Here is a 25,495-nt window from a genome sequence, read left to right as displayed (position 1 = left end):
ATATTAGATTTAGTTTCTTTAGCTTTTCTGCTAGGATTATATTATATTTATACATGATTTGCAAAATATTATAATCTACAAATTCAAATTGTTGGATTGTCTCTGTATCGACTTCTAATGGGGCTCTTTGTTGTTGTTCTTCCTCAAACTGACACACAGCAGGTCTTATATGGTACAGTCATTGAGTTATATAATATGTATCATGCTTTACTTTGATTAAAACAGCACTTGTTTGCAATATCTTTCATTTTTTATGTCGAAAATATGTCATTTCCTTAACTCTATCAATTGGGATTCCTTCTATAGTAACTGGAGCATGTGATTATGTTGTAAATCCACTGTCCACTGAGTAAGATAAGCCTTTATTGTCTCCAGAGAGGAGAGATTCATCTTGGGCAAGTGAGAGTTTGGCAGCAGGGATACACATAAAATCTAAATCACATTTTCATACATCTCCATGTACTCCATGAACAAATATTCACGTTACACTAGATTTGTGCAGATGAATAGAATGTGTGATGTGAGAACATGTGGTCCCACACAAAGACAGTAATAACAGTGGTAATATGGTCATTACTGCGGTTGTTAGTGACGGCGGTAGATGTTGGTGTCGATCAGGGCCTCGTATTTGACGCTGATAAGTGTGTTTTAACACCGAGTTAAACTGAGGCTCCGAGGAGAACAGTCGGCGGCAGTCGAGTGACAGATTGAGAGCGACGGGGGATGAAAGACAAGACAAGGCCGGTCGAGGCAGGAGGGACGCGGACGCCGAGGCCGAGACGCACACACAGACGTGCTCCGTGCTCATGTTCACTGGGGCTTAACATGGATTTGAACTGGATCATTTAAGCTTCAGTACAAGGACAATGCAGCATATACCTACATCAACTCCATGTTCCCATGATATGCTGGAAAATTCCACTACAGCTGTTTCTCTGTCTCTCTCTCTCACACTTACACACACACACACACACACACATATTTTTAATACTTTAATCCTCAACTTTGATGAAGAGGAGTATCCAAATAAGGAAATAAACATCACGTTTCTATGACAACACCCTGCGAGCAAGTAATAAATTATGCAAAGTGTCTGCTAAATGACATGTAATGTTATGATTAAGTGACTGAGAACAGTCCGTTTCAGTTACATGTGATTTCTCCCTGTTGAGGAGTCGTCACAGCGGATTATGTGCATGATTTCTGACACAACCCTCCCATTTATCCTGGCTTGTAAGAGCCGATAATGTAACAATGACAAAAAAATAAAAAACTTAATAACTGGTCCATAAAGTAACAAAACGCTGTAATAACTTAGTATATTTCTCCTTAGTATGTGAGAATTTAATCATATTATGACAAACATGAAGACTACATCAACTACATTGTGCAGGAAAGATCCTTTACGTAGCGAGATATAACATTTTTACATGTTTTTCTGTCTGTGTGAAATAATGAAAGATACAAGATCCCTCCTTCCAGGGAGTCCTGGTCAAGAGAGCAGCATAAATAGTTTATAGTATCACATAAATTGTTAGGGACATGAGACAATTACAGATGTAAAAGTCAGAAAACACCAGAATATAAAAGGTTAAAAGAAGTATGTAGGCCATACTAACAAGATCCTCAATCCAAACCCCTGAAAAAGGTTATGTAATAACAACAACAACATGTTTCTGCGTAGTAAAATGAAGTGACTGTGGTGAGACCATATATGGCGTTACTTTGCCAAGCAACCGTGAAAGGACAGTCTGTCCTGGAAGAGGCCACGGTCACGGCTCAGTCTGACAGACAGACAGAGACAAGGCGAGGGGAGTTAGAGGTGAGAGGTCATAGGTCACCACCAACCAATAGAAGTTGAAAGGGGTTGAATGTCTGTGAACAAAGGCACAAAGAGACAGTGACTGTGTTTTTGAAATGTTGTGAAGGGTGTTGAGCCGGTAAAACGTCCATCTTTGTGTCAATATCATGTTTTTTTTTTTTTGGTAAACCCTCAAAACTGTCCTGAAAACCAAAAATCTTACTCTTTAAAGGGATAGTTCAGGGTGTGGTGGAGACACTCTGGTCTTGTTTAGACTGCAGCCCAAATCTGATTTTATTTAAGTATATCCAGATTATATCGAGCTTGTCTGGAGAGCTAAACAACACATGTGAGATCCCATTTTTCCAAAGCTGATTAAAACCACATACGGAGGTGATTTTGAATGCGATTCTGATCTGGTTTTTACAGATCCGTTTAAATCTGAGCATCTCTGCTTTAAAAGATTGACACAGTGGAAGTGGAACAGTTTAAACATCAGATGATTTTTCACAGATTTCCTTTGTCTATTTTGTTTATTTTGTTTAGACTACTTCGTGGTCTATAACTATAGAAATCTATGTGGAAAACTAGACTAGACAATGTCAATATGGACACACACGCAGCTCTGGCTCTGATCACTTGCAACATATAATGTGAACCGTTGGTCAGGAAGATCAGATTCTGACCCTGATCAGATTTTAGGCAGCAGTCTGAACGAGGCCTCTCTCACTGTAGACATGGCTGCCAGTGGGGACTGAAGGAAAAACTCTTCTTGGCCAGTTATATAAGGGCTCATAAAATCTAGGCCTTCTCATTAACGATAGCTTAATATGTTCGCTGCTTCTTTTTTTTCTTTTTTTTCCCATCATTAGACAGAATTTTGTGAGTGGAAAATGAAGTTGCCAAACCACTGACGCTCTTGAATCGAGTCAATAGAGAAAATCAGCGTTTTTAACACACTGGGACAGTGGACTTGCCTTGTTTGGCCAATTTGTGTCACTTAAATGGAACTTTGTAACCACTGAAGTCACCAAATAACACGCATGAACCTACTGCTGCGTATTCCTGCTTATCAGAGTGTAAAATTTTAGATTTCCGTGTAAGAGCAGTTTATAATTTAGACAAACAGCACAAGTCTGTTCACTGAACCCACGAGCACATGACTGAAACAGATGTTGTTCATAAACGCCCTACAGAAACAGCGTGTGATAGTATAGCTTTATTACACTGACACAGTTCATTTGACATTACATAGGAACATGTACCTTCAGGATGTGTGGTTTTCTTTTTTTTAATAGACATCAAATCATACATATATTTATTTATATACATATACACACACACACACACACACAGAACAGACAGTGTTAAACACAGAGTCGTGGAGAGGAGCCGTTTGTTTCACGTCGTTCACAGCGATCGAGCGGTCGCGACCAAAAGCTACGTGGAAATGCGACATCGATTGGCGGGAAGACGCTGCAGACACACCCACACGGATCCCCCACAATGCACCCTGATTTATTTACAAAATGGCAGTGATTCGTCTTGAGAACAAAAAGGATTCATTGAGTGGCAGTTTTTTTTTTTACACACAACCAGTCCCCACCACTGGGACCAGGTTTAAGGAAGAGGATCGTCACTGATACAAAAATATATAGTACAGCACTTTTTCTTGTCATAGCATAAACATTCATACCTGTCCATCAATGGCCCAGTCACATCAGCAGCCATTCAGATTAAAAAAAATAAAACAACAAAGCAAAGAAAAATAGGGGGCACGGACCTCGACAGGGTTCTGCATTTTTATCCCATTTACTACAAATTATGATTATTTTACTGTATGTCAAGCTGTTCCCTAACCCTGTAGATTACGAATCTAAATATGTACATCAGTGGAGTGATTAGAACTATTTATTGATTCATTAGTGAATAACAAAAGTATTTTAATTCACCTCATTCTTCATTCGTACAATTCTTTAAATTTGATTTCACCTCATCCTCCAAAAAGAAATCAGAAGCTAATGGCAGTGTTGGCAGTAATCATGTTTACAATTCAAAAAGATTGAAAAAATTTGTAGTGATGGGATGAACATTTGCAAACACCCTGGTTTTGGCCTTGAATTCAAAAAAATATTCCTTCATAATGTCTTAAAGCGCGTGCGTCATAAAGATACAGTGAAAGACGGCTGTCACTGATGGTCGCATATAACGTCCTACACCACAAACACGAGTTCTGACCACAAAAGGAACCTCGGAGGTAAATGTCTTTACTCCATGTCGTGATACGTTTCAGCTCTTTGAGTTTAAATGTTGACTTTCAACGTTGATGAAGGAACCTTTTTTTTAGGAATCGTGAAACTCTAAATGTAAATCGTGTGTGTGACAAACAGTGAGCGACGAGAACAAGAAATCGCCCACGTCAGGATTCTAATTCTTTCATGTCTTTCCCCCCCGAAAATTTAAAGCTGTAGCCATATTTCTATTTTAAAATGAGAACAAATACCAAAGGGAAATGAGACGCCCTTTAAAACGTACAGTAAGCAGGATCTTTTGCATCATTTATCAATCATTTATCAGTGTAATGCCCTGATATCGCTGGTAATTACCATGTTATAAAGGTCAATTTCATGCCCATCTCACATTTTCCATTGTCATTTTCAAGCAACTCAATTTAAGTTATTATAATCGAAATAAGATGGTATTACCAATACTATTATTATATTGTCACTGTACTGTAATATTTGAACAACCTGTGGTTGAAACTAAATGATCAGCTATTTCTCCAGTGATCCTGCGTACTGCAGCTTTTGGTGAGCTTAATAAGCACAATAAAATCAGAATTATCCAAATTAGATAATTATACGAATAGAGCATCCAGTGACCTGCCCACAGGCAGCAGTTTCTTTACACGTCCCATGTTAGGCCCCCCACACTTCCTCACCTCCCAATACCTGCCGTCATTATTCATTTCCTGTGCGCCTCGGTTTTACGCGCCCCGAGGCAGCGGGAATCCATCGCGGCCGGGGCGTCATTGTCTCTGGTGGCACGCCGGTCTGATTTACAGCGTGTGCGGAGGTGTGGGTTGTTAATAAGACACGATACACGGCCATTTGTCGAACATTCACATTCAGAGAGACAGAAGAAAGAAAAGGTTTCGAAGCACAGACCACCGTGACATGAGCAGGAAATGCATCCTCTCACAGTGTGGGTACAGCAGTCACTGGATTTTTTTTGTGGTGTTTTTGATGAATTGTGCTTCTGTCACAATGGCTTTTTTTTATCCGCTGTAGAACGTTGTTGAGAAGGTGTTCCTTTTGTCCTGTAAGTGTCTCGCAGAAGACAAAGGAGGGCTGGCCTCCTGCTCCCTGGGGTCAACAAAAGGTCAGACAGGTCGGTCGATGAGGTCGGCCCGACCAGGCTGCTGTCGTTGAGGGTCTATATACATTGAGTGAACAGTCAAGGCTCCAAAAAACAGTCCTGTTTTTCCTCAGCATACAGTGTCCAGTGTTTGGCAAGTACATACAGTAGTTCTTCATCGCCTGCTCTCGTCCGTCTCGTCGAGTCTTCGTCCCACTGCCACTTCTCCTTCAGGTGCAGCAGTCGCGCTCCACGTGGCAAAGGAATTGGGAACGGGAGGGCAGGGACGTGGAGGTGCAGGGGTCGGATGAGGACCAGGAGGAAGGGGGCGCGGCAGCGGTGGTGGACGAGGACGCGAGGAGCGGGGGGTACGGGCTCATCTTGTCGATGTTGACGTAGGTGGTGTTGAGCAGGACGTAGTGCTCCCCACAGAAGCTGGAGAAGATGGAGGAGATGCTCGACACCAGCTCGGAGAAGGAAGGCCTGCGCTCCGGATTTGGATGCCAGCACTCGACCATGACTGTGTAGCTGTAAGAGGGGAGAGGAGAGGAAAGGAGGAGGAGTTAGGACACTTTATGTCAATATTCCAGCACAGGCAGTAGCTAATGGACTTATGTTTATGAACTGTTACCATTCTGTTTTTTGTCGTACAAAGTGCACCAGACTCCCGGTATCTGGTGCTGGAGGTGATGTCAAAACCATCAACTTAAAAGAATGCTTTCATTCCAAAAATGCCACACAAGCTAAATATTATTATTACTAACTCTGTGTGACACAGACTCTATCAGTGTTTAAAATGCCATACGACATACCATAATATCTGCCCGTGACTGCTATCACCAAACGCCCTGTGAACTCTGACGAGTGAGGAATCGTGGGAATGTTTGCAAGTGTGCATCACCTCCTGATGTCTGATGTTTAATTTACAGCTCGGAAACTTTGGGCCTCAACCTCCCTCACCTGAACACTCCCACACACACACACACACACACTCACACACTCACGCACACACAGCGTACCTTAGGATGTTATCTGTGCTGCATGAGCTCCCACTTGGTATTCATTTAAGAGTACATGTGGGTCGAAGATTAAACAATAAAGACAGTTCACATATTTAAGCAGTGAGTGAGTGGACGTATGCTCTGGAGTGATAAATCCATACTGTCTCATGCCATGTGATTTTGCAGAACTGTAATCTAACGTTTGTGTCTCTTTAGTGAGCTGCTCACTCAGTACCTGCTAGTTTACTGTTGATTTGAAAGGATTTCAAACACTAAAGTCACAAAACAGGACATTTAAACTAACTAATAGAGGCAGAACAACTCCTATGTGATGTGATGTGATGTAAAATTGCTGATTTTCTTTATGGACTTTGGTGCAGACAGTAAGGGGTTTACAAAGACTTCAGTTTTGTGGTGGAAAAGACAGTCTAATGACAAGATAACGAGGTGATCATGTGCTATAGACTTATACTGGCTGCTTCTCAGCACAGGTGTAAAAAAGTGGAGCAGACGAGGAACACACGAAATCTGGAGCATGAAAACCGGAGCAACAGATGGGATGGAGACGTCAAGACATAAACAAATGAACCAACAAAGCACAGAAACAAAAGTCTGGCCCACACATGACGATAATTGGCCAGATTTCGGTTCCGATCTGGCTCTTCCGACAATCCTGCAGTGTGTCCAGACACAATTTTAACGTCATTGGACGGATCAGAGTCTTCCCGATTTCAAATTGTAAGTATTAAACATGTTTAGAGCTGCAACTAACTATCATTTTCCTAAACGAATAATCTGTCGACTTTTTCGATTAATCGAGGAATCGTTTGGTCCATAAAATGTCGATCAGTGTTCCAAAAGCTAATAGCAGTGGCAGTAACGTGGAAACATGGAAAGGATGATGTTCTCAAATGTCTTGTTTTGTCCGCAAACCAAAATGAACCTTGTTATATGGTTCACATTTAAGAAGCTGAAACAATCAGAAATCGTTTCAGCTCTAAACATGTTTGACATTTACGACTAAACAGCGATTTAGGGCGTGAGCAGAAACCTGCAATGACCAATGAGGGCGAGTTGACCGGGAAACGGATGTTGCATACTTTTGTACTTGTTCCACAGTTTTCTCAGCACAAAACATTGCACACACAACAGCTATTAACTGACGATGCTAACCTCTCCTCCTTGTAATCGTTAAATTAAAGGCTAAGTGTGTGGTCCTGCGTCTTGACTAGATCGTCCAGGATTAAAACATGAAAAAGAATCAGTTAGAAAGTGTGCTGCGTCTGAGGTCCTGTCTTGGTGTCAAATCAAGTCAGACTTGACTGTGTGGGGCAGGCTTTAGTACAATCAGACACAGGTGCAACACATTAGGGGCGGGGCAGACAATCAACAGGGAACACAGGACAGGAAGCAACAGGTACACGCAAGGAAAAACTTCAAAATAAAGAAAGAAACAAAAAAGACTGAACAAATGACTAACTAAAAGACTAAAAGACAGGGAATGCAAACAACTTGTGGTCTGAACTAACTTTCAGACCACAAGTTCAGTTAAGTGCAACCAGCAGGTTAAAAAAATACTACAAATAATCCATCAGTAGGATTTATTGGTGCAGCTGTAATCAGCAGGTTTTGCCTGGCAATCTCTAATAACAACATATCCAAAGAAAACGAGAAACGAAAACAAACTTTGACAGAAAATCACGCCCCCGGCACCCAAACCTTGACACAGACATGAAGGCATATTTTTGCTGGTGCTTTTTGTGCGTTAGCACTCACCTGAAGTCATCATAATTCAACATTAAAAATAAAAATAAATAACCCAGGACATGCAATTGTAAATTTAGATTAGATTAAAGTCAATTTCACAAGTATTGAGTCATCGTGTAATCCAGTGCCAATCGCAACACAGACGCCTTTGTATCATCACCCCGTCACCACTTTCTGTGTAGTCTATCTGTGTCTTATCAGTGATACCATGGAAATTCAGACAACAATGAACATTTCATTTACTCCCGATAAATACAATGGTACAGCTTAATTAAAAGATCTGCCACAAAAACAACAAACACAAAAATGATGGACAGGGAGAGATAAATACTGATCATGACATAAAGAGAAGGTGAGATTCATTGGTGTGATCTTTGTCAGCAGAAAACACTGATCCGCCACAGCAACAGGTACGTAACGTAAACCCTATACAGGATTTGATTGAATTTGCATTTAAATGACTTAATGTTCAGCGGGCGGGAAAGAAATGTGACTTTTATTTGACCCACAGCTGCACTGAGCGCGTGTTTTAGAGTCCGAGTCTCATGACTGAACCAGAAGAACTTATGCATCTCCTTCATCTACCTGCTTTTTCTCTCCTGATTCCATACTCATGCATGTGTGTCTGTGTGTGTGTGTGTGTGTGTGTGTGTGTGTGTGTGGCACTCACAGGGCATCAGGGCAGAACTCGGGCTGCAGGAGTCTCCTCCCCTGCAGGAGGAATACCGTGATGTCGAAGGAGTTCACATCAGAGTAGGGCGGGGCACCTCGGGTCATCAGTTCCCATAGCAACACGCCAAATGACCACTAAGGGAAAACCAGTATTAGTCTCCTTTTATCGCTTGAAAACATAAACGTTTATGAGGTCATTTAAATAAAATGATGACATGATAAAAAGGAAAGTGCGACTGCGTCCTCACCACGTCAGACTTGGTGGTGAACTTGTGCGTCTGCAGACTCTCCAGCGCCATCCATTTGACCGGCAGCTTGACTCCGCTCTTGTTGTGGACGCTGTAATACTCTTTATCATAAACGTCCCTGGCCAGGCCGAAGTCCGCCACCTTCACTGTGTAGCTCTCGTCCAGCCTGTCAGGACAAACAACAGCTCATTCCTTCTACTCATCTCTGCGGTTTTTCCCCATTATTCTCTTCTTTGTCTTCTCTTATGAGATTACATACAAAGTCAATGCAGATTTCGAATGGATGTGAACTCACATGCAGTTTCTGGCGGCAAGGTCCCGGTGGACAAACTTCTTGCTGGCCAGATACTCCATCCCTCTGGCCACCTGCAGCCCGAAGCCCATCAGGTCCTTCACGGTCGGGTTCTGGACAAAACAACAGAACTATCAGCTGACTCTGTTTTTAAGTCGTGAGGCTCGCTCGCTAGAATGCCTGCATGTACTCGCGTCCTTACGTGGGACTCGTCGCGGATGAAGTTGCGCAGGTCGCCGTGCTTCATGTAGGGCAGGACCACGAGTGGCGAACCCTCAGGTGGCAGACAGATACCCAGCAGAGAGAGCACGTTGGGGTGGCTGAAATCCTTCATGATTATGCCCTCCTTCAAGAACTGGGACACCTCTTCAAGATCTGTGATGCCTTGAAAAGGGAAAAGAAAGGAAAATGCTATCATACAATGCTGTAAAGTCTCAGTCTTACTATGCAAATTATTATTAATAAGTTTTACACCCAGGGTCAAGATTCTAGGGTAAGTAAAGGTCAGGAAGGATGATTGAAGAGATCACTGCTGAAGAAGCAAGTCTGCTCTCCTGACATCACTGAGAAGGTCATTCCTCATATTCCTTTGGGGAATCAGAATGATGACGGAAAGTGACCTAAAAAAAAAGCAGCCCTCCCTGAATACTCTCACACAGCGAGAGTCATGTCAAATTCCCATTTGCCAATTGCATCCCTGCCTGTGATGTCCTGCACTTTAGCCCCGCTGACTCTGCTGTAATCTGTTTAGAGATGGAGGCTCTTTAAGGTCTACAGAAACCAGGCGTTTTGGCCCTCAAACCAGAGACCAGAGCCCAAAGACAGACGGATTTGGTTTTTAAGAGCCTCTGTTTCTTAAGTTAGGGAAGCAAATTAGGTTATTGTGTGGGGAGAATATATATATATATCCTACATCCTCTTATTTCATTCTGGAGGTACAGAATGTGTCGTTTTCCCTTTCAACTAGTTGAAATAACGCACGGTCTCAAATAAAACCAAAAACAAATACAAATACAATTAATACAAATACAATATACGCCTGGGGAATTCACTGAACTTAATAAAAAGGCAAATCCCAGAGGACTCAACCCCCAAAAGGCAGAGCTCATCCCATCCCACTGTGGATGGAGGTTCCATGTGAGCGCGTGGGTCTTTCCTCCACATGGTTCCAACATCAATCTCTCCTGCTCCAACTGACAGGTTACACGATTAGACGGGGCCCTAATGCCGTCCTCACCGTCAGACACTCATTCATCACCACTGTCCTAACTCTGATGAGATGAGATCCTTAATGCTATTATTGGAGCATCATGATATCATACAATAAGTTGGCCATTGCGATATAAGCAGATGTAGGATGGAATATTTATGACTGTATGTGAATCTGCATTGAGCTCATGTTTGTGGGAGATTGTGAGGGAGTTTAATGCTGAACTATGCAGGATTTTGACCCTAATTTAACAGCTTTGGAGTCATTGGGATGGTTAAATCTCTTGTTGTGTGGAGATTGGGATTTGTCTGATAGTGGAAAACCAGCCTTGCAAGATCAGGGCTGCTGACCTGGAGTCCTCAGAATCAGGAGGTCTCGCGAAGTCTCGGGTCACGAGGGCGAGAATTTAAGAGACCTCCATGGCTTTGTTCAAAAACAAATGCACATGGCCAGGAGAGGGGGGAGAGTCAGTGGTGAGTACAAAGAACTAGACAATGGATGGATGTTTACGGTGGTGTTGTACTCCAAAACTATAGGGGGCGCTCTGTAGAGAAACCAGACTTTCTGCAAAGTTCCTCTTTGATGTGCCTATAGATAAGGGGAATATTTGTGCTTTGTAAACCATCACCTTATGACAAGATAGTAACACATCTTTTCAGTTTGTAAACATCGTGTTAAACAATAATAATGATGGATTTCTCACTTTCATTGCCATTTTTCCATGACTAACATCTGGCTATCGTTGCACTGCTTCAGTGGAGGGTGCACATGATCCATATGACAGGTACACAATCCTGTCATTCCATGTCGTGATGACTGGTCATCTTTTTTACGATATTTAAAAACCAGACACATCGATATGTGGATGACTACAGGACTCGAGAATCGAGAATCCAAGTTCATGTACAATCGCATACCCAGGTGCCCATGAGAAAAGGTCAAATTCTGATTCTGCTAAATGGTTCCTAAAGGTCGTTTTCTTGTTGAGTTGTTGTTCATTGTCAGGGATTTGTACTCACGATTCAGAGACTTGACGGCACAGTGCTGCTTCTGCCCGTCCGATTCCAGCAGCGTTCCGTGGAAAACACAACCGAAGTGACCTGCAAGTTACAACACGACGTACGGTATTAAATTCAGAATTCGTCTCATGTTCAAACCTGTAAAGATCTCCCAAACAACATTTCTCCACCTCGACTCGAGACAAGCCAAGTGTTTCTTAGACCGTGACATATGAGATGCAGCACTTCTCTCCTCTGACAACAATCAGGTGAACACTGTGAGCCAGGACCATGCACTGTAAGGTGGCCAAGAATCATTTAGCATGTCAGGATGGTAACCAGAGTGGAATCTGTTTGTTTAAGCATTACATGTTTTGTTGATATTACCTGCCTGAGCATTGTGAAGCAGTCATTAATGATCTGGGAAAGACTCCCACCCCATCAACCCAGTGTTATGTCACACACTGCCGCTACGCAATTAGTGTGAGTCACGGTTGTGACCAACACCCTTTTTGCTTTTCCCGACAATTTTTATTTGTTTTTCGTACACATTTTCGTATAATAAACGGTGTATAAAACTGTATAAAAATAATACGAGTATGAACAAAATCAACGAAATGAACAAACAGGCGAACACATTGAGGGGGCAGAGGTCAAATGAGGCACATTTTAATTGTAATTATTAGTCATTATTATGTTTATAGTCTCTCTACTTGTTTAGCTTGAGCACTGGCTGGACCGCAAATACCCTAGAGCGAAAGAGCTAAATCTAAGGCACCGATACACAGGATATCAGTTACATTTTATTAAAAAGCACCCATCCCTGTCAAATAAATCAATAAAGTCTAATAAAAACATTGTAACAACTGACGTTCTGACTAACATTCACTTGTGATGAAAACACTGTTATCATGTTACACATGTGTTGTTCACTCCTGCATTTGCCATTTTAAAAGCAATGTCGCAGGCTTTAGAAACTCTGCTTGGATTTTGAAGTGGTTCGATGTGAACTTGTGCCCGTTCATTTCATTCTGTAGAGCATTTATGAGGTCAGGCACCGATGTGTGCTCACAATCTCTGTTCCAGTTCATCCCAAAGGTGCTTGACGGGGTTGAGGTCAGGGATCTGTGCGATCTTCCACACCAAACTCATCAAACCATGTCTTTATAGTCATGTTGGATTGAAAAGGTCCTTCCTCAAACGTTTGCCACAAAGTTGGAAGCATAGCATTGTTAAAAACGTCTTGGTATGCTGAAACGTCAATGTGGTCCTTCATTGGAGATAAGGGGCCTCAAGCCCCGAAGCCTGATTGAAACACCTGAATTCAATACTTAACAGGTGTGGCCAAATACCTTTGTCCATATAGTGCACACACGACCGTATGGCACCATGTGAATGAACCACTCAGCTCACGGGGATGCATGTTTTTGGATTTTGGCTCCATGACCACAGCAATTACAGAAATCGGCAGATAATCTCTATTGTGCATGCAGCTTATATATATGCATTGGAACACGATGGCTGGAAAACAAGCACATCTGAACCCCCCCGTGGGTGTTTTTCTGGCCGTTTTAAGAGCTGATTCTGATTCTCTAAAGTTACCATCGCCCTCACACTAAATCTGCCCCCTCAAGTAACCCAGTACGAGGCTTTATTCATTAATACCCCACACAAGCTAATAACCTATGCCAAACGTCACTGAGTTATTGTGCATTTTATTGAATTATATCTCTTCCTTAAGACATTAGGTCTTGCCCCAGACTGGGAGAGGTGGAATGAAATGAGCGCGGCGTTCTCCTATCACGTCTTTGCAGATGGCTGAGAGTGTTGGATTACGGCTCCCAACAATGGACCCTGGGAATACTAGCTGTGAACAAATCATCCTACGCCGCTTTAAAAAAAATCCAGGCTCTTTTCTTCGGGGGATAATTCAGCTGAGGGGGCAGAGGGCTGTTTTCCGACACATGGAGGGGGTTTGGGGGTCTTTCTCCTCTTGATGTTGAATTTGATCTGTAGGTCTGAAAGTCCTTTTTTTTTTTAAAAGCCACTATATGAGGCGATTTTGTGAGTGTGCATGTCAGGCTTACGCTTTTTGATAAAGCACGCAATTAAGCCCTTTGTGGTCGACTTAAGCTTTTGCGTGGCTTTACATAAATCCTAAATTAAATCTGGGCACTCTGGACCAAAGTATATGTTCACATCGATTACACGGTTCCCGCCAGAATTTATTATTTGTGAGGAAACACGATTTTGTGTTACCTAACCCTATTTAGCAACTACGGCCAAAAAAATATGCACATTTAAGTGCTGGTTGTGACGTAAATGGACCGTGGATGGAATGCAGGATGGAAATGTATGCAAAGAAACGTAAGCGGAGGAGAGAGTGTGTGTGGGAACAGCTATATAGTGCAGAAGAGGCTGCTGTGATCTGAATTTAATGCGTTTGACCAATTTATGCTTTTATGCCAATGAGTCATGAACAACACGAGTCACTGCAGTAGTGCACACATGTCAGACTGAAACAGAACGAAATTGGGAACTATTCTCGCTGATTAACAAATGAAAACAGAAACATCGTTTGATGTCTGCAACAAGGAGAACGGCTAGTTATAGCTGAATCAATATCAACCCTGATGGTATCTCTCTCTCTCTGTCTGAAGCCTTTTGAGCCAAAGAACGAGCTTTCTTTGGAAGTAAATACTGAGCTTTGATCGACTTTCTAAAATCTTCTTTGTCCTTGTTGACATCCCCGAGCTTTCGGAAAAGTTAGAAAGACACGGATGTGACGAGACAATGTTCAAACACAGGGTTAAGCATTTCCAATGGAACATTAAATGCATGTGCTGGACCGCACAACCAAAACAGAAGCTCAATAACGACTCACAGAGAGGACATGTGATGGTACTCTCTTCCAAAGACAATGTTACTCCATTATACGCAGTACGTACATCGGTAATAATAGTATCCGGATATCATGTGTTGCATATTGGACCAATAAATCTTTCGTACGAGGGTTTTCCTGGTCTTTGTTGTGTATTATCATATTATATCTGTGGATGTTAGAATATATCTGTTTATATAATAACAATTGGGTTCATCCATTTGTAGCTGTGGCATGAAAAAAATAAATAAAAAAATCTGTTTCATGATACTGAGCCTCACAGTCAATCGATCACCGTCATGAATCAATGATATCTTCTGCCATTGTTCCTGCACTGGCAGCCAGATTAATGACTGCACAGTTATGCACATGTGCTTTAAAACCCTCAGCACATAACTTTTCATAAATAATGTCTCCAAGTCAATACATGTCTGCTTTATTAACAGCTGGTAGCTTCTCTGGCATTTGGAAAATTAAAATTATACCATTTAGAATAACTCGATAGAATAATATGTTGTATATAGATATAGAGTTGTTTATATTACCACCACAGAGCCAGTAATGTTTTACAGAGAGTTATTTGAAGAGAATTTCTGAGACTGACCTCTGCCGATGATTTGGTTGAGGTGAAGCAGCAGCTGTTCCCTGGCGATCACCACGTGCTGCACCTCCGTCAGCAAATCTGGGTGGAGACAGGACGGATCTATGTGGACCGGGGCCATCAGCAGAGGTGACACCAGGTCGCCGTCCATCCCAAGACCCATCCCTCCACCCATCGCCCCCAGTCTGGGCGACATCAGTTCCCCGTTGCCTCCATAGATGGGAGCGGCTGCCCGGCACGTCTCGGGCCTGTCGGTGCCCTGATCTGGAGAGGTGAGGGAGATGGAGGAGGGGAGCAAAGGTCAGTGACAGTGCATCAGCGAGGCTTCCACAGGGGGTCAAGGTTTGCCAAATGATGACAGTGTCAGCTACAAAGGCAGAGGGCAACTCGACACTATGATGGAGGCTGTAAAAACAAGGTTTCGGATTTCTCATCTGATCCTGAGAGTAGCACGACAACAAAAAGCATGGAAAGCACGAGCAAACAGATACAAATGTAATCTTAAGAGCCAGAACCAGACCACAGAGAGTGGACAACACAGCAAACTGAGATACAGACGTACAACTGCTAACGCTCCCTGAGGACAAGTGATAGTCCATCACCAACCCGCTCAGATTTGGGGTCTTTAAAGTCACTTTCAAGCAGCAAGAAAATTGCTTTGCCCTTTTTTTTTGTCAGGATCATAGCACAAGTCCCCTCCCCCTGATACCTTTAGGGTCCAAGCTCAGAGAGAACCAGACATACAGGGGACTCAGATTACGTCAGACTGCATTAACATTTACAGGATTTGCCTAAATATTTGAGTAAAAACGGCAAAATAACATAAAATATGAGCTGGAATTAATTCATCAAAATCAAAACCTTTTCTTACCAAAAGGACATTTTGAGTTATATAATATAAATGTGGACTTTCACTGAGTTTCAGTTAATTACATAACTTTATTATTACACTGGAATAATAATGAATAATTCTTTGGCTTTATTGAGTTTTTTTAAGTACCACAATTCCAGGAACGGCAGGCACAGCTTTAGATGAGTCTGTACCATGACGTATGTGTCAGTATGATGATAAACCAATCTGTTCTTAGAGATGTATTCTACACAAATACATGACTGTTAATGGACAATGTAGCTGCTGCTGTCGAGCAAACGTTGGCAAATGTTGTTCTGGAAATTCACTGAAGATTCTCCTGCCTGTTCCTGAGTAAAGTTTCCGGCAGGAGAAACGTCAGGGGGGATCCAAAGCAAGTGAATTGTTGTGTGTCCTGCTTCCTCTATACGCTGCAGCCGGGCACCACCTTCTTGCCTGTATTGTTGTGGAAGTAAGTCACACCCAGACAATGTCCTGCTGCGCTCGTCACGTGTGAAAAATCCAACCCCGGAAAATATGCAGACCCACATCTGCAGACATGAACTCTGACAGTGCCCAGAGTTTATGTCTGAAAACGTGATGATGATCATCGACAGGTGATTTTAGTGAGATGATTCAGAAAAGAGAAGATGTGAGGTGGCAGAGAGGGGCTTATGTGGTTAACGTACCCTCCAGCAGGGTGGTTCTATAGTCGACTGACTCGTGGGAGACCATTTCATTAGTGGGGCTGACGCTCCTCGCGTTCGCCAGCCTGTCCAGATGCTGGATGTGACCCCGGCCATCATACCACACCTCAGACAAATCTGGAGACAGAGGGAGGGAAAGAGGACGAGGGGTGAGTAAGGAAGGACATCAGTTGAAAGAGGGAGTCAAGGTTCTTCCACGGGAATCTCGTCAAACCATGTCTTGCTTTGATCATGTTGGAATAGAAAAGGGTCACAAAGTTGGAAGCAGAGCATTGTCCAAAGGGGTTGCACACACTGCATTGTACATAATGTAAAACTGCTTTGTCATATCCACTCCACTTTGTAAACAGTTTGATTTGTTAAAAGCACTTCAATATTTAAAACATCAAATAATGAATTCCTGATACATTACGGGTTGTTGCTATCTAAAAATACCTCGGATTAAAACTTGTGATGAACTAACTGGAGGGTGTGATTAACATAATCATTTTAGAGCAGTGCGTCACTGTCTAATTAATGTAACTACTCCAATTATCTAATTAAAGGGTTATAGGGCTAGGACGTTTGAATTGAACCGAGCCGATCCAGCCTTTATTCCCCTCCACTGTGCTCACCTTCGATGTGTTTGTTCCTCTTCCACATCAGCAGTGATCCCAGCAGCAGGAGCAGCAGGCTGACACACACGCAGCCCACAATGAGACCGGTGTAGTCCTGTTCCTGTGCCAGAGTCACTGTGCCCAGAGACCTGATGGAATCTGCCTGGCGCCACTGAAACGGGTAAATGAACGAGTTTGAGCCAATAAGAAGATCCGTCCAGGGGTCAGAGGTCATGCACCTGCTTACATTTGACTTTAATGTCAACCATTTAACATTAACATTCACATTACATGTTGTGATATTGGATTAAAGTCATTCAAGATTAACATTAACAGAGCACAGGAATACAAATGACATCATCTTATTTCTAAATAAAGACAAGGTACGGCTCTTAAACTTAAAGAGAATGCCACACATGAGTCCACTCTCAGAAAATACGCTATACAGTTGTACCTTTAGGGTCAGGGTCAAAGGTCAAAGTATATGTAACGCTCAAACAATCCCTGTTGCCTCAAAGTGCTTTATGTTGGGGATTGTTTTATTTATTTTATCTTACAATGCTGCTAAGCATTAAGTAGATGCTGCTATTGTTGCCAAACAGAATTTCATTGTGTAGGAATGACAATAAAGTAGAACACGACTAATGGAAACAACACATGAACGCAAAATGATAGGTGCACAATAAGACTTGCACAAGAATAATTAATAGAAAATGTATCTCTGACTCTAACCCTAAACCTAAACTAAACACGATTCTAACTCTAAAACAAAGTTTTAATTCAAAGTCAACATGTCCTCACAAACAATGGTTTTATGTGAAATGTGTTCTTACGACCTAATAAGGAGACACACACACACACACACACACATACACACAGCCTCTTGAAAACACTCTGGGGGCTGATTACATCAGTGATATTACCTCTGCTGTTATTAGGTTTAGTGGAAATTAGGTTTCTACTGCAGCTGCAGACAGGACAGTGTGTGTGTGTGTGTGTGTGTGTGTGTGTGAGGCAGGAATACATGTGTAAACGTGAGCATGTCTGGAGGAGATATATGAATGTGTTTATGGAGCTGAGGGATATTGTCTGACCCTTCCCAGAGATAAGCACTTTCCCCTCTGAAGAGCCGTTCACAAGTCAACAGCGATGGAGCTGATAATGTCTGTTTTCTCAGACTGGATATTATCTCCAAGGACGACATGACGATGATGAAGCTCAGCGTCTCACTTTATACTTAATATCACTTGTATATTAGTTTATGTTTTTAGGTCTGCCACCGAGGAGATGTTATCATGGTGTGACGTTTAATACTCTTACAGACTCTTAACTTCCACCTCAGGGTTTTTTTTTATTTAATTACACAACACAACATATCATCAAAGGATTATCGTCACAACGCAAGGATGCACCGCGGTGACACTGCAGGGACATGCTGTGTTAAGTGAGGTCAATTAGATCAAAACACCTCGTCCTCCTGCTCCACTTCAAACACAATGGAATTAGCTCTAATCCCAGGCTTAATCTGCAAAATGAGTCCACCTGATAGAACATTATTATTATCAGTCCTATTCAACTCCCCTTTAAGCTTCTTTCTTTCTTAATTACACCAACTTGTTAAAGGGAGCAACACAAACAGCACATGATGTGCAACAAACACACTTTCACACAAAAATCACATTCACTCTTAAATCGATTTAAATTTTTTGTCTTTCTGCTGCTAATTAGATTGTCCAATTAACAATGAGCAATGGGGATTGGGTAACTTGCTCAGGGGCACCCCAGCCCTTGACCTAGCGGGAACTTCTGCCAGCAAATCCTTCGGCCACAAGCCACAAGTTCTCTCTCCACTTGGCTGCCTATTAAAAACATTAAATACAATATTTTCATGTTGATTCCATGAAGTGATAACACAAGCAATTTGGTTTAATGTTCTGATGCCCTTTAATCATGATTCCTCTTTTCTATGCAGATGATACACTCATTTCTACAACTGCCAGTCAATGTAGAATTATTACGTTTTCGCCATTCAAGTCAATCAAGTCAATTGGGTAAAAATAACTGTATTTTTAAAAATTACCACATATATCACGACTACTGTATATGACAGAAAGACAGTCAACATTTTCCCTATGTCTAATATAGAATATTCCAGTTTAATTCCCTACATGTTCAAGAATACTTTTTGATAACCCACTGAAATTGAATGAGGTACTAATGTTAGGCAACCATTAAGTAATAATTACTGATAACTTGATTATTAGTTAACTTTTTTTTGCATACCCCTCTGTAATGTGCTAGCTTTTTGTCTAGTCTGTGATTCTCTCTGCTACGGTCCAACGTGTGTCTCCCCAAACATGTGCTCCTGTCTGACAACAGAACCTGATATTCACTGGAGATATTTCTTGCTGTCAGATATCGCGTAGCTTACCCGAAATGCGATCCTTGAATATGACATGTTCGTGTTTTGGTGAGGACAAAGTGAAAACGAGTCAAAACAGACCATGTGTGATGACATTAGATTTACAAACACAGCGGGTGGAGAAGCGGTTTCTGTTCTGAGCATGCCAAGAATTAATGATAGGAGGGTTTGAGTGTGGTCATGCAACCACATCTACATGATAATGAAATTGTATTTACCTATTTTTTTTTACTCTAATTTTGACTGTCTTTTTGGGAGACAAACACAGTGATTTCTCATGAACGCCAGACCTGGCATGCGTTTCCTCCACGTTCCCTTCTGGAGACTTCAGAGGGGGCTCGACTTATATTCAAGTGACAAGACAGCTGGATGGTGAGCCCCTTCACTCACCACACTGTGTAACACATTCTTCCTTAGCCTCTTTCTTTATATAAGGGATTGCGTTAAGAAAGGGGAGGTGGAGCGCTGGAACGCTGCAGACGTGTGTGTTGCCGATGGCAAAATGATCCTGCGACTTTGTTGTTCATTTTTTCCTCACTTTTTTATTAACTAGCAATTGTCAAGTTGTATGAATAAATCAACTACAACCTGCGTCAAACAGCTACGTCAAATTCGGTCACATAAAAATGCCGTGTGTGATGTTATTGCTGTGTGGTTTGACAGCCTCTCCCTCCTCAGAGGCAGATGCTGTGATATGATATGATACGTTTTATTGGTGAAATTCCCTTTAAGAGCCCAGTAAACAAATGGGAATTTTCGTTTGTGTTGAAGCAGCTTCACAGATCATTGTCGTGCTGTAACGACCCACTCATTATGTCTAATCCACTCAAACAGATCCGCTCTTTAAAGGTGATAATCTTTGACTCAGTATGTGATCGCACAACTTGGGTTTTATATGTGTATTACCATCATTACAAGACCCATCCACTTAAATGTGTAATTTGTGCAATTAAGTGTCCGTTTAGTTGGTAAAAAAGTATTTTTTAATGAGGGAGAGCTTGGGGAGACAGGGTGAGACAGCTCTGTTGACCGGATTAAAGACAATGAACACTAATGAGTAAATCTACTTACTATTGGATGGAGATCAAAACACTCTCACATGTTGGAAGACTTATTTTCTACTTTGAAAAAAGAAAAAAATGACATTGTCTCCGATTTCCAGACTCCATTTGGAGCAAAGTGGCCTGAGTCAAGGACTGCATACCAACACACACACACACACACACACACAGGTTCATGCAGCTATCCTCACATTGAATTCCATTCATTTGGACGGCCTAACCAAAGCCTTATCCCTAACCTTAACCATGAATGCCTTAGCTCTAAACATAACCAGCTCCTCAGAAATGAGGTTTTACTTCATAAGGACCAGGTTTTGGTCTCCACGAGGACTACTGGTCCTGACACACACACATACTTTAACACTTGGGGAGGGCATGCCTGGAGTTTGGAAGTTCCCAGAGAAGTCATGGCCGACTTCAAACCAAGAGTCAGCGAGAGCAGCCTTATCTGAGCGCTCTGTTCAGCTCGAGCTGGCAGCAAAGCAGCAGATCCTCGATGCAGTGTAGTGACACGTGACCGAGCCCCAGTCAACATGCATGCATGGAGGCATCATTTCAGTTGATGCCTCCAGCACATCATGTGTGAGTTCACCGACACCCTGCTCTGTCAAAGAAACACTGCTTCAGACACACACTGAAGCTCTTTCTCTCCTTTTAATACGCTGGGAAACTGGAACAATGTTCTATTGAGTGGAGGTAAGAATGTGTGTGTTTGTGTGTGTTTGTGTGTATGCTTAGGGGGGTGTGGTTGTGTAATTATGAGAACTGGGTGTCTTTCTAGGCAACAAGGCCGTGTTAATAAAAGACAGTAACTTTTTATTGACTGACTGTTGCGCAGGTGACAGGGAGGTGCTGAATTTGTGGACGTGCACACATGCAGAGGTGGAGACACTGTTGCTATTAGTAGTCCCTCTATGTGTAACTATGCTCACCATCTACACATCTATTTGTAGGTTTGCGTCAAAGTGCATGATAATGCTTCAAATCCACAGTTTTGCTCTGAATGCATGATTCTCACCTCCACCTGCAGCTCCTTTGCCGTCGTGGCGCGCAGTTCAGTGGGAACGGTGCACTCCAGGGTGTTTCCCACCAGAATCAGACTCTCACAGCTGTGATTGGACACCGTCAGGACCTGACACTTCATCGCTTCCCTGTCCATGCGATCTCCCTGGGGATGGGGGATGGAGACAAGTATGTGAGATCAACTTAGAAGCTGCAGAAGAAGAGTTATCACTATGGTCACCCTTTGCTAAAATGGTAAATGGTATCTCTAATGGGGTGTTTCCACCAAGTATGGCATGGTACGCATTTTTTAAACCATGAGGAATAGTACTCATGCCAGATGTAATGACACTGGCAAATCTAAAATCATGTGGAGTTGTTACAGTCGTCTGAACTGCATCCTGCATGCCAACAAAGCACAGCAGCGAGGAGTGATTTTTATTTCCAGCCTCACATCTGATGCATCTATCATTGCTGTTGAGGTTCTTTCTCCTGGACAAAGCCACTCATGGTGACCTTCAGTGGGAAGAACAACCAAAGTCGTCTGACTGGAAGCACACGTGACTGCGAGTGTGTGACCGAGTCACTAAGAGCACGGAGCTTGATGGGAATCTTGGGCAAAAAAAACAACAGTTCTGCTCATGTGCCTTCTCTCAGAGTCACTCTTGTTTCTTTCTCTTTTCTTCTTAGTCATTTCAGGATCTCTCTCTCTCTCTCACACACACACACACACACACACACACACACACACACACGTAAACACACTTGTTTGAGTGCAGCAGGAGGCAATAAAGAGAATGATCACATTCCTTGCGTGACAGCTTGGGATTTACCAATTTGACACAGAGTGGAGGCTCACACCTGTTCCTGCACTCTCTCTCTCTCTCTCTCTCTCTCTCTCTCTCTCAAACACACACACACACACACACACTGCACTTTTACCAACACCAAGACAACTCACTAATTCCCCTCCTTGCTTGCACTTATGCCAAACACAAAGACAACACATTTGTAATAACTTCACCAAAACAAGCCTTGCTCTGTGTGTTTCCCTGGCTGCAGGTGCAGTAGCGCTGCACACACTGCAGATAGGGAGTTATTCAAGTTATTAAACAGCCTGTGACAGCACGACCAGTCAGTCTAAATAAACTGTCACCACGATAATTGCAAGTGAGACGCTTCTCACGCTCCCATAAATTGATCGACGGAGATAAGAGTCTGGCGACCGGCCATCATCAACAGCTTGGTTCATTCGTGTGCGGATTTGTAAAGTCAGAGTGAAATATTTCTATTTATTGGATGCCATTTTGGGGCCGCAGCTATCAGATGGCACTAAATGAGCCTAGTGTTTGCCCTTTGCTAGAGGCCAGTGCAGAACAGGGTTATCAGATGGCATTAAATGTGGCCTGCTTTGGTATGATGCCTGGTACCGTCCCCCGTGGGTAAAAGCTGGGGGTTTGTCTGGACTGAAGGGAGGGATGAAGTGGGGGGGGGGGGGGTTGGACGCTTGGGTTGGTGGTGGATTTAGCATCAGGGCCAAGGTCATGTCTGGGAAAAGAGAGAGAGAGGAGAAGAAGAAGTAGGAAAAAAAATGATCCCCTATGAGAGGTTTCAGCACAGCTGCCGTGAACCGTCGAGCTGCAGTCAAACAAAAAAAAATGAAAGAAAGACAAGAGGAGAAAAATGCATTTCATTGTGTTCTCAGACCACACTCTGGGGACTGTGGTGGCTTGTTTGGAAAGCAGCATTAATATGTCAAGAGCTTTGACCCTGGCAGCTCGAACAATACAATTCAACAGAGAGAATACACAGCGAGGCAGAGCCGTGGGGGGGGGGGGCGGTGTCAGGCTGGGTGTGTAAACAGTGGGAAACAGACTCTGCTTCCTGTTTTTCTTTCAGTATTGTTTCCTTCCCAACTTGACCTGCGCCATGTATGGCTGCAGGTGTGAATGTGTGGGAGGCTGCGATCTGCAGAAACAACATCAACCTGCGTCCAAACTGTGAATTTATCGTTATAGTATAGTATCGTATATAGATTTTGAAACCAGATGTCACCTGCCCGGCACCTTCTGGATAGCACTGCCCTGGTGTCCACTCATATGTGCCCTGCTTTTCCTCTATTTTCCTCTAAGTGGTAACATAATTGACAACATTGACATGGTGAGCTGTTGAAGAAGACCAGAATCTGGCAACTGAGACCATTAACCCCTGAAGAAAATGTTTGCTGATGTTGAAAATCAAGTTAGTGGTTGTCTCATTTATCAATCATCATTTATATTTTGATTAACTGGTGCAGGAATATTTACATAATGAGATTTGATTGGTCGGTGCTTGCCAAGCAAAACAAAGCGAAAGGATCCAAATTGCAGTTTGGCAAATTGTTGCCTACCGCCACATTCAAAGGGAATTAGCAGCATTTCAATAGAAGCCTTCAGGGGTCATAAACACTTGAGATGTTCTACAGAGCCAGTGTTTAGTTTTAGGTGACTATACACAATAAACAATTATGAAATGACTATTATTATCCAGTCCTGCATGTAGCCCGTGTAGATCGTACTACACACACTCGACTTTTACACTCTGCAAACCTGTATATATATTAGCAGAGGATCAGTATTTTTGTTTTGAGATTGTTATCTTTTTACATTTTTGTAAACGACTTCCTAAAATGTACCACTGTCTATAATCACTTACACTTTTACTTAAATCAGGACAGTTCTGCTGCGTTTATTTTTAAGTTTCGTAAACTGCTCACTCTCTCGCACCAGAGTCCATAGAGAAAATTTGCATTTTAGCTCAAATTCACAAGTCCCATTTGAAGGCGCCATAATTCCTGCATGGGACTTACCGTGTGATTTCTTAACAACCTAAAGCTGGTGTTAGTGTTTCTCCGTCTGTGCACCTGTTTCTGCCCCGCAGCACACATCTTACCTCTGACCTTTGCTGTTTCTCTGACACTGTATTGAATGAAAAGGACAAACTGTCAACAGCCACCTGTCCTGACACAGTGAAGGTGTTTCCAGCCCCAATTTTCCAGTTGCAAATTGCAGCCTATGGCCCATGATCAGCATGTGACCGTCTGATATTTCCCGCGTGCTGGACATTTGATCTCCGTCTGCGGCAACTCCGGGCCAAACCGAGCCAATCAGAGCGCAGGACGAGGTGACCGAGGGTGACACCCACACCGGAAATACAACACCAGTTCATCAGAGAAATACAACATCTAACAATGTAACAGAGATCACAGACTACAGTGCAACAATAAAAGTTCAATGGTTGACCCGTAGACATGAAACCAAGCAAAAATAAAAGCCTGCTTTCACACATCATTAGAACTTCATAGAACTGAACTTCAAAACACCTGAAGCATTCCTTTAAGACGACTCAAATACAGCAACTTTACAGCTCTGAAAGTTGTTCATTGTGAACTTGAGGTTTACCTTCAGCTCGACTATGCTCTTGTTATCCTTGGATGTGAGCTTGGGGTCCTGGAAAAGCGGGTCTTCCACATAGATCAGGTCCCACTGATCTGTGGAGAAGCCGTCCAGTACAAACGCCACCTTGGTGACCACCGGCGGCTGCAGGGCCAACTTGGCCAGCGAGGGCGTGGTGCACTGGATGGACGTCCTGTTCTCGCCGTAGACGCAGCTCTAGAGGAGAGAGAGGGGGGGAAAGAATGAATGAATGAATGAATGAACGAACAACAAGCAGCCGCTTGTCCACACATCCATTTGTAAGGACATGTATTGGTAGATACAGCTGAGAAAACATTTCTTCTTCAAAGCTCAGGCATTCAGGGAAGGAAAAAGCCCATCGTTTTCTGCTCACGCTTGCATTGTGTCAATTCTTTTCTTTCTAACAAAACAGGAAAATCACAAACAAAGCCTTTACACATTAAGTGCCGGAACATGAGTTGCATGTTGCCTGCGTGAAAACAACACCGCAGCTCCGCTGGAGCTGATCTCAGACCACAGTCTATAGCCCTTTTCTCGTCTAGATGACTGCTCAAACACACCACACACAATAAAA

General features: G+C 42.7%; 1 protein-coding gene across 1 annotated transcript in view; it reads right to left on the bottom strand.

The window, feature by feature from the left end:
• Positions 1–3,007: 3,007 nt before the first annotated feature.
• Positions 3,008–25,495, bottom strand: part of met (MET proto-oncogene, receptor tyrosine kinase) — a 67,966-nt gene continuing 45,478 nt past the window's right edge. Inside the window, exons 11-21 of the mRNA XM_058645942.1 lie at positions 24,907–25,116; positions 21,483–21,632; positions 17,000–17,153; positions 16,368–16,502; positions 14,832–15,092; positions 11,368–11,448; positions 9,341–9,522; positions 9,142–9,251; positions 8,847–9,012; positions 8,597–8,733; positions 3,008–5,686 (exon numbers count right to left, since the gene is read on the bottom strand). Of these exons, the coding sequence (XP_058501925.1) occupies positions 5,389–5,686; positions 8,597–8,733; positions 8,847–9,012; positions 9,142–9,251; positions 9,341–9,522; positions 11,368–11,448; positions 14,832–15,092; positions 16,368–16,502; positions 17,000–17,153; positions 21,483–21,632; positions 24,907–25,116 (1,884 nt within the window). The 3' untranslated portion in view covers positions 3,008–5,388. The remainder of the gene's footprint in view (positions 5,687–8,596; positions 8,734–8,846; positions 9,013–9,141; positions 9,252–9,340; positions 9,523–11,367; positions 11,449–14,831; positions 15,093–16,367; positions 16,503–16,999; positions 17,154–21,482; positions 21,633–24,906; positions 25,117–25,495) is intronic.

Source organism: Solea solea, chromosome 12 (genome assembly GCF_958295425.1).
Source record: "Solea solea chromosome 12, fSolSol10.1, whole genome shotgun sequence".
NCBI classification, from domain to species: Eukaryota; Metazoa; Chordata; class Actinopteri; order Pleuronectiformes; family Soleidae; genus Solea; species Solea solea.
This window is presented reverse-complemented; position numbering and strand designations above follow the sequence as displayed.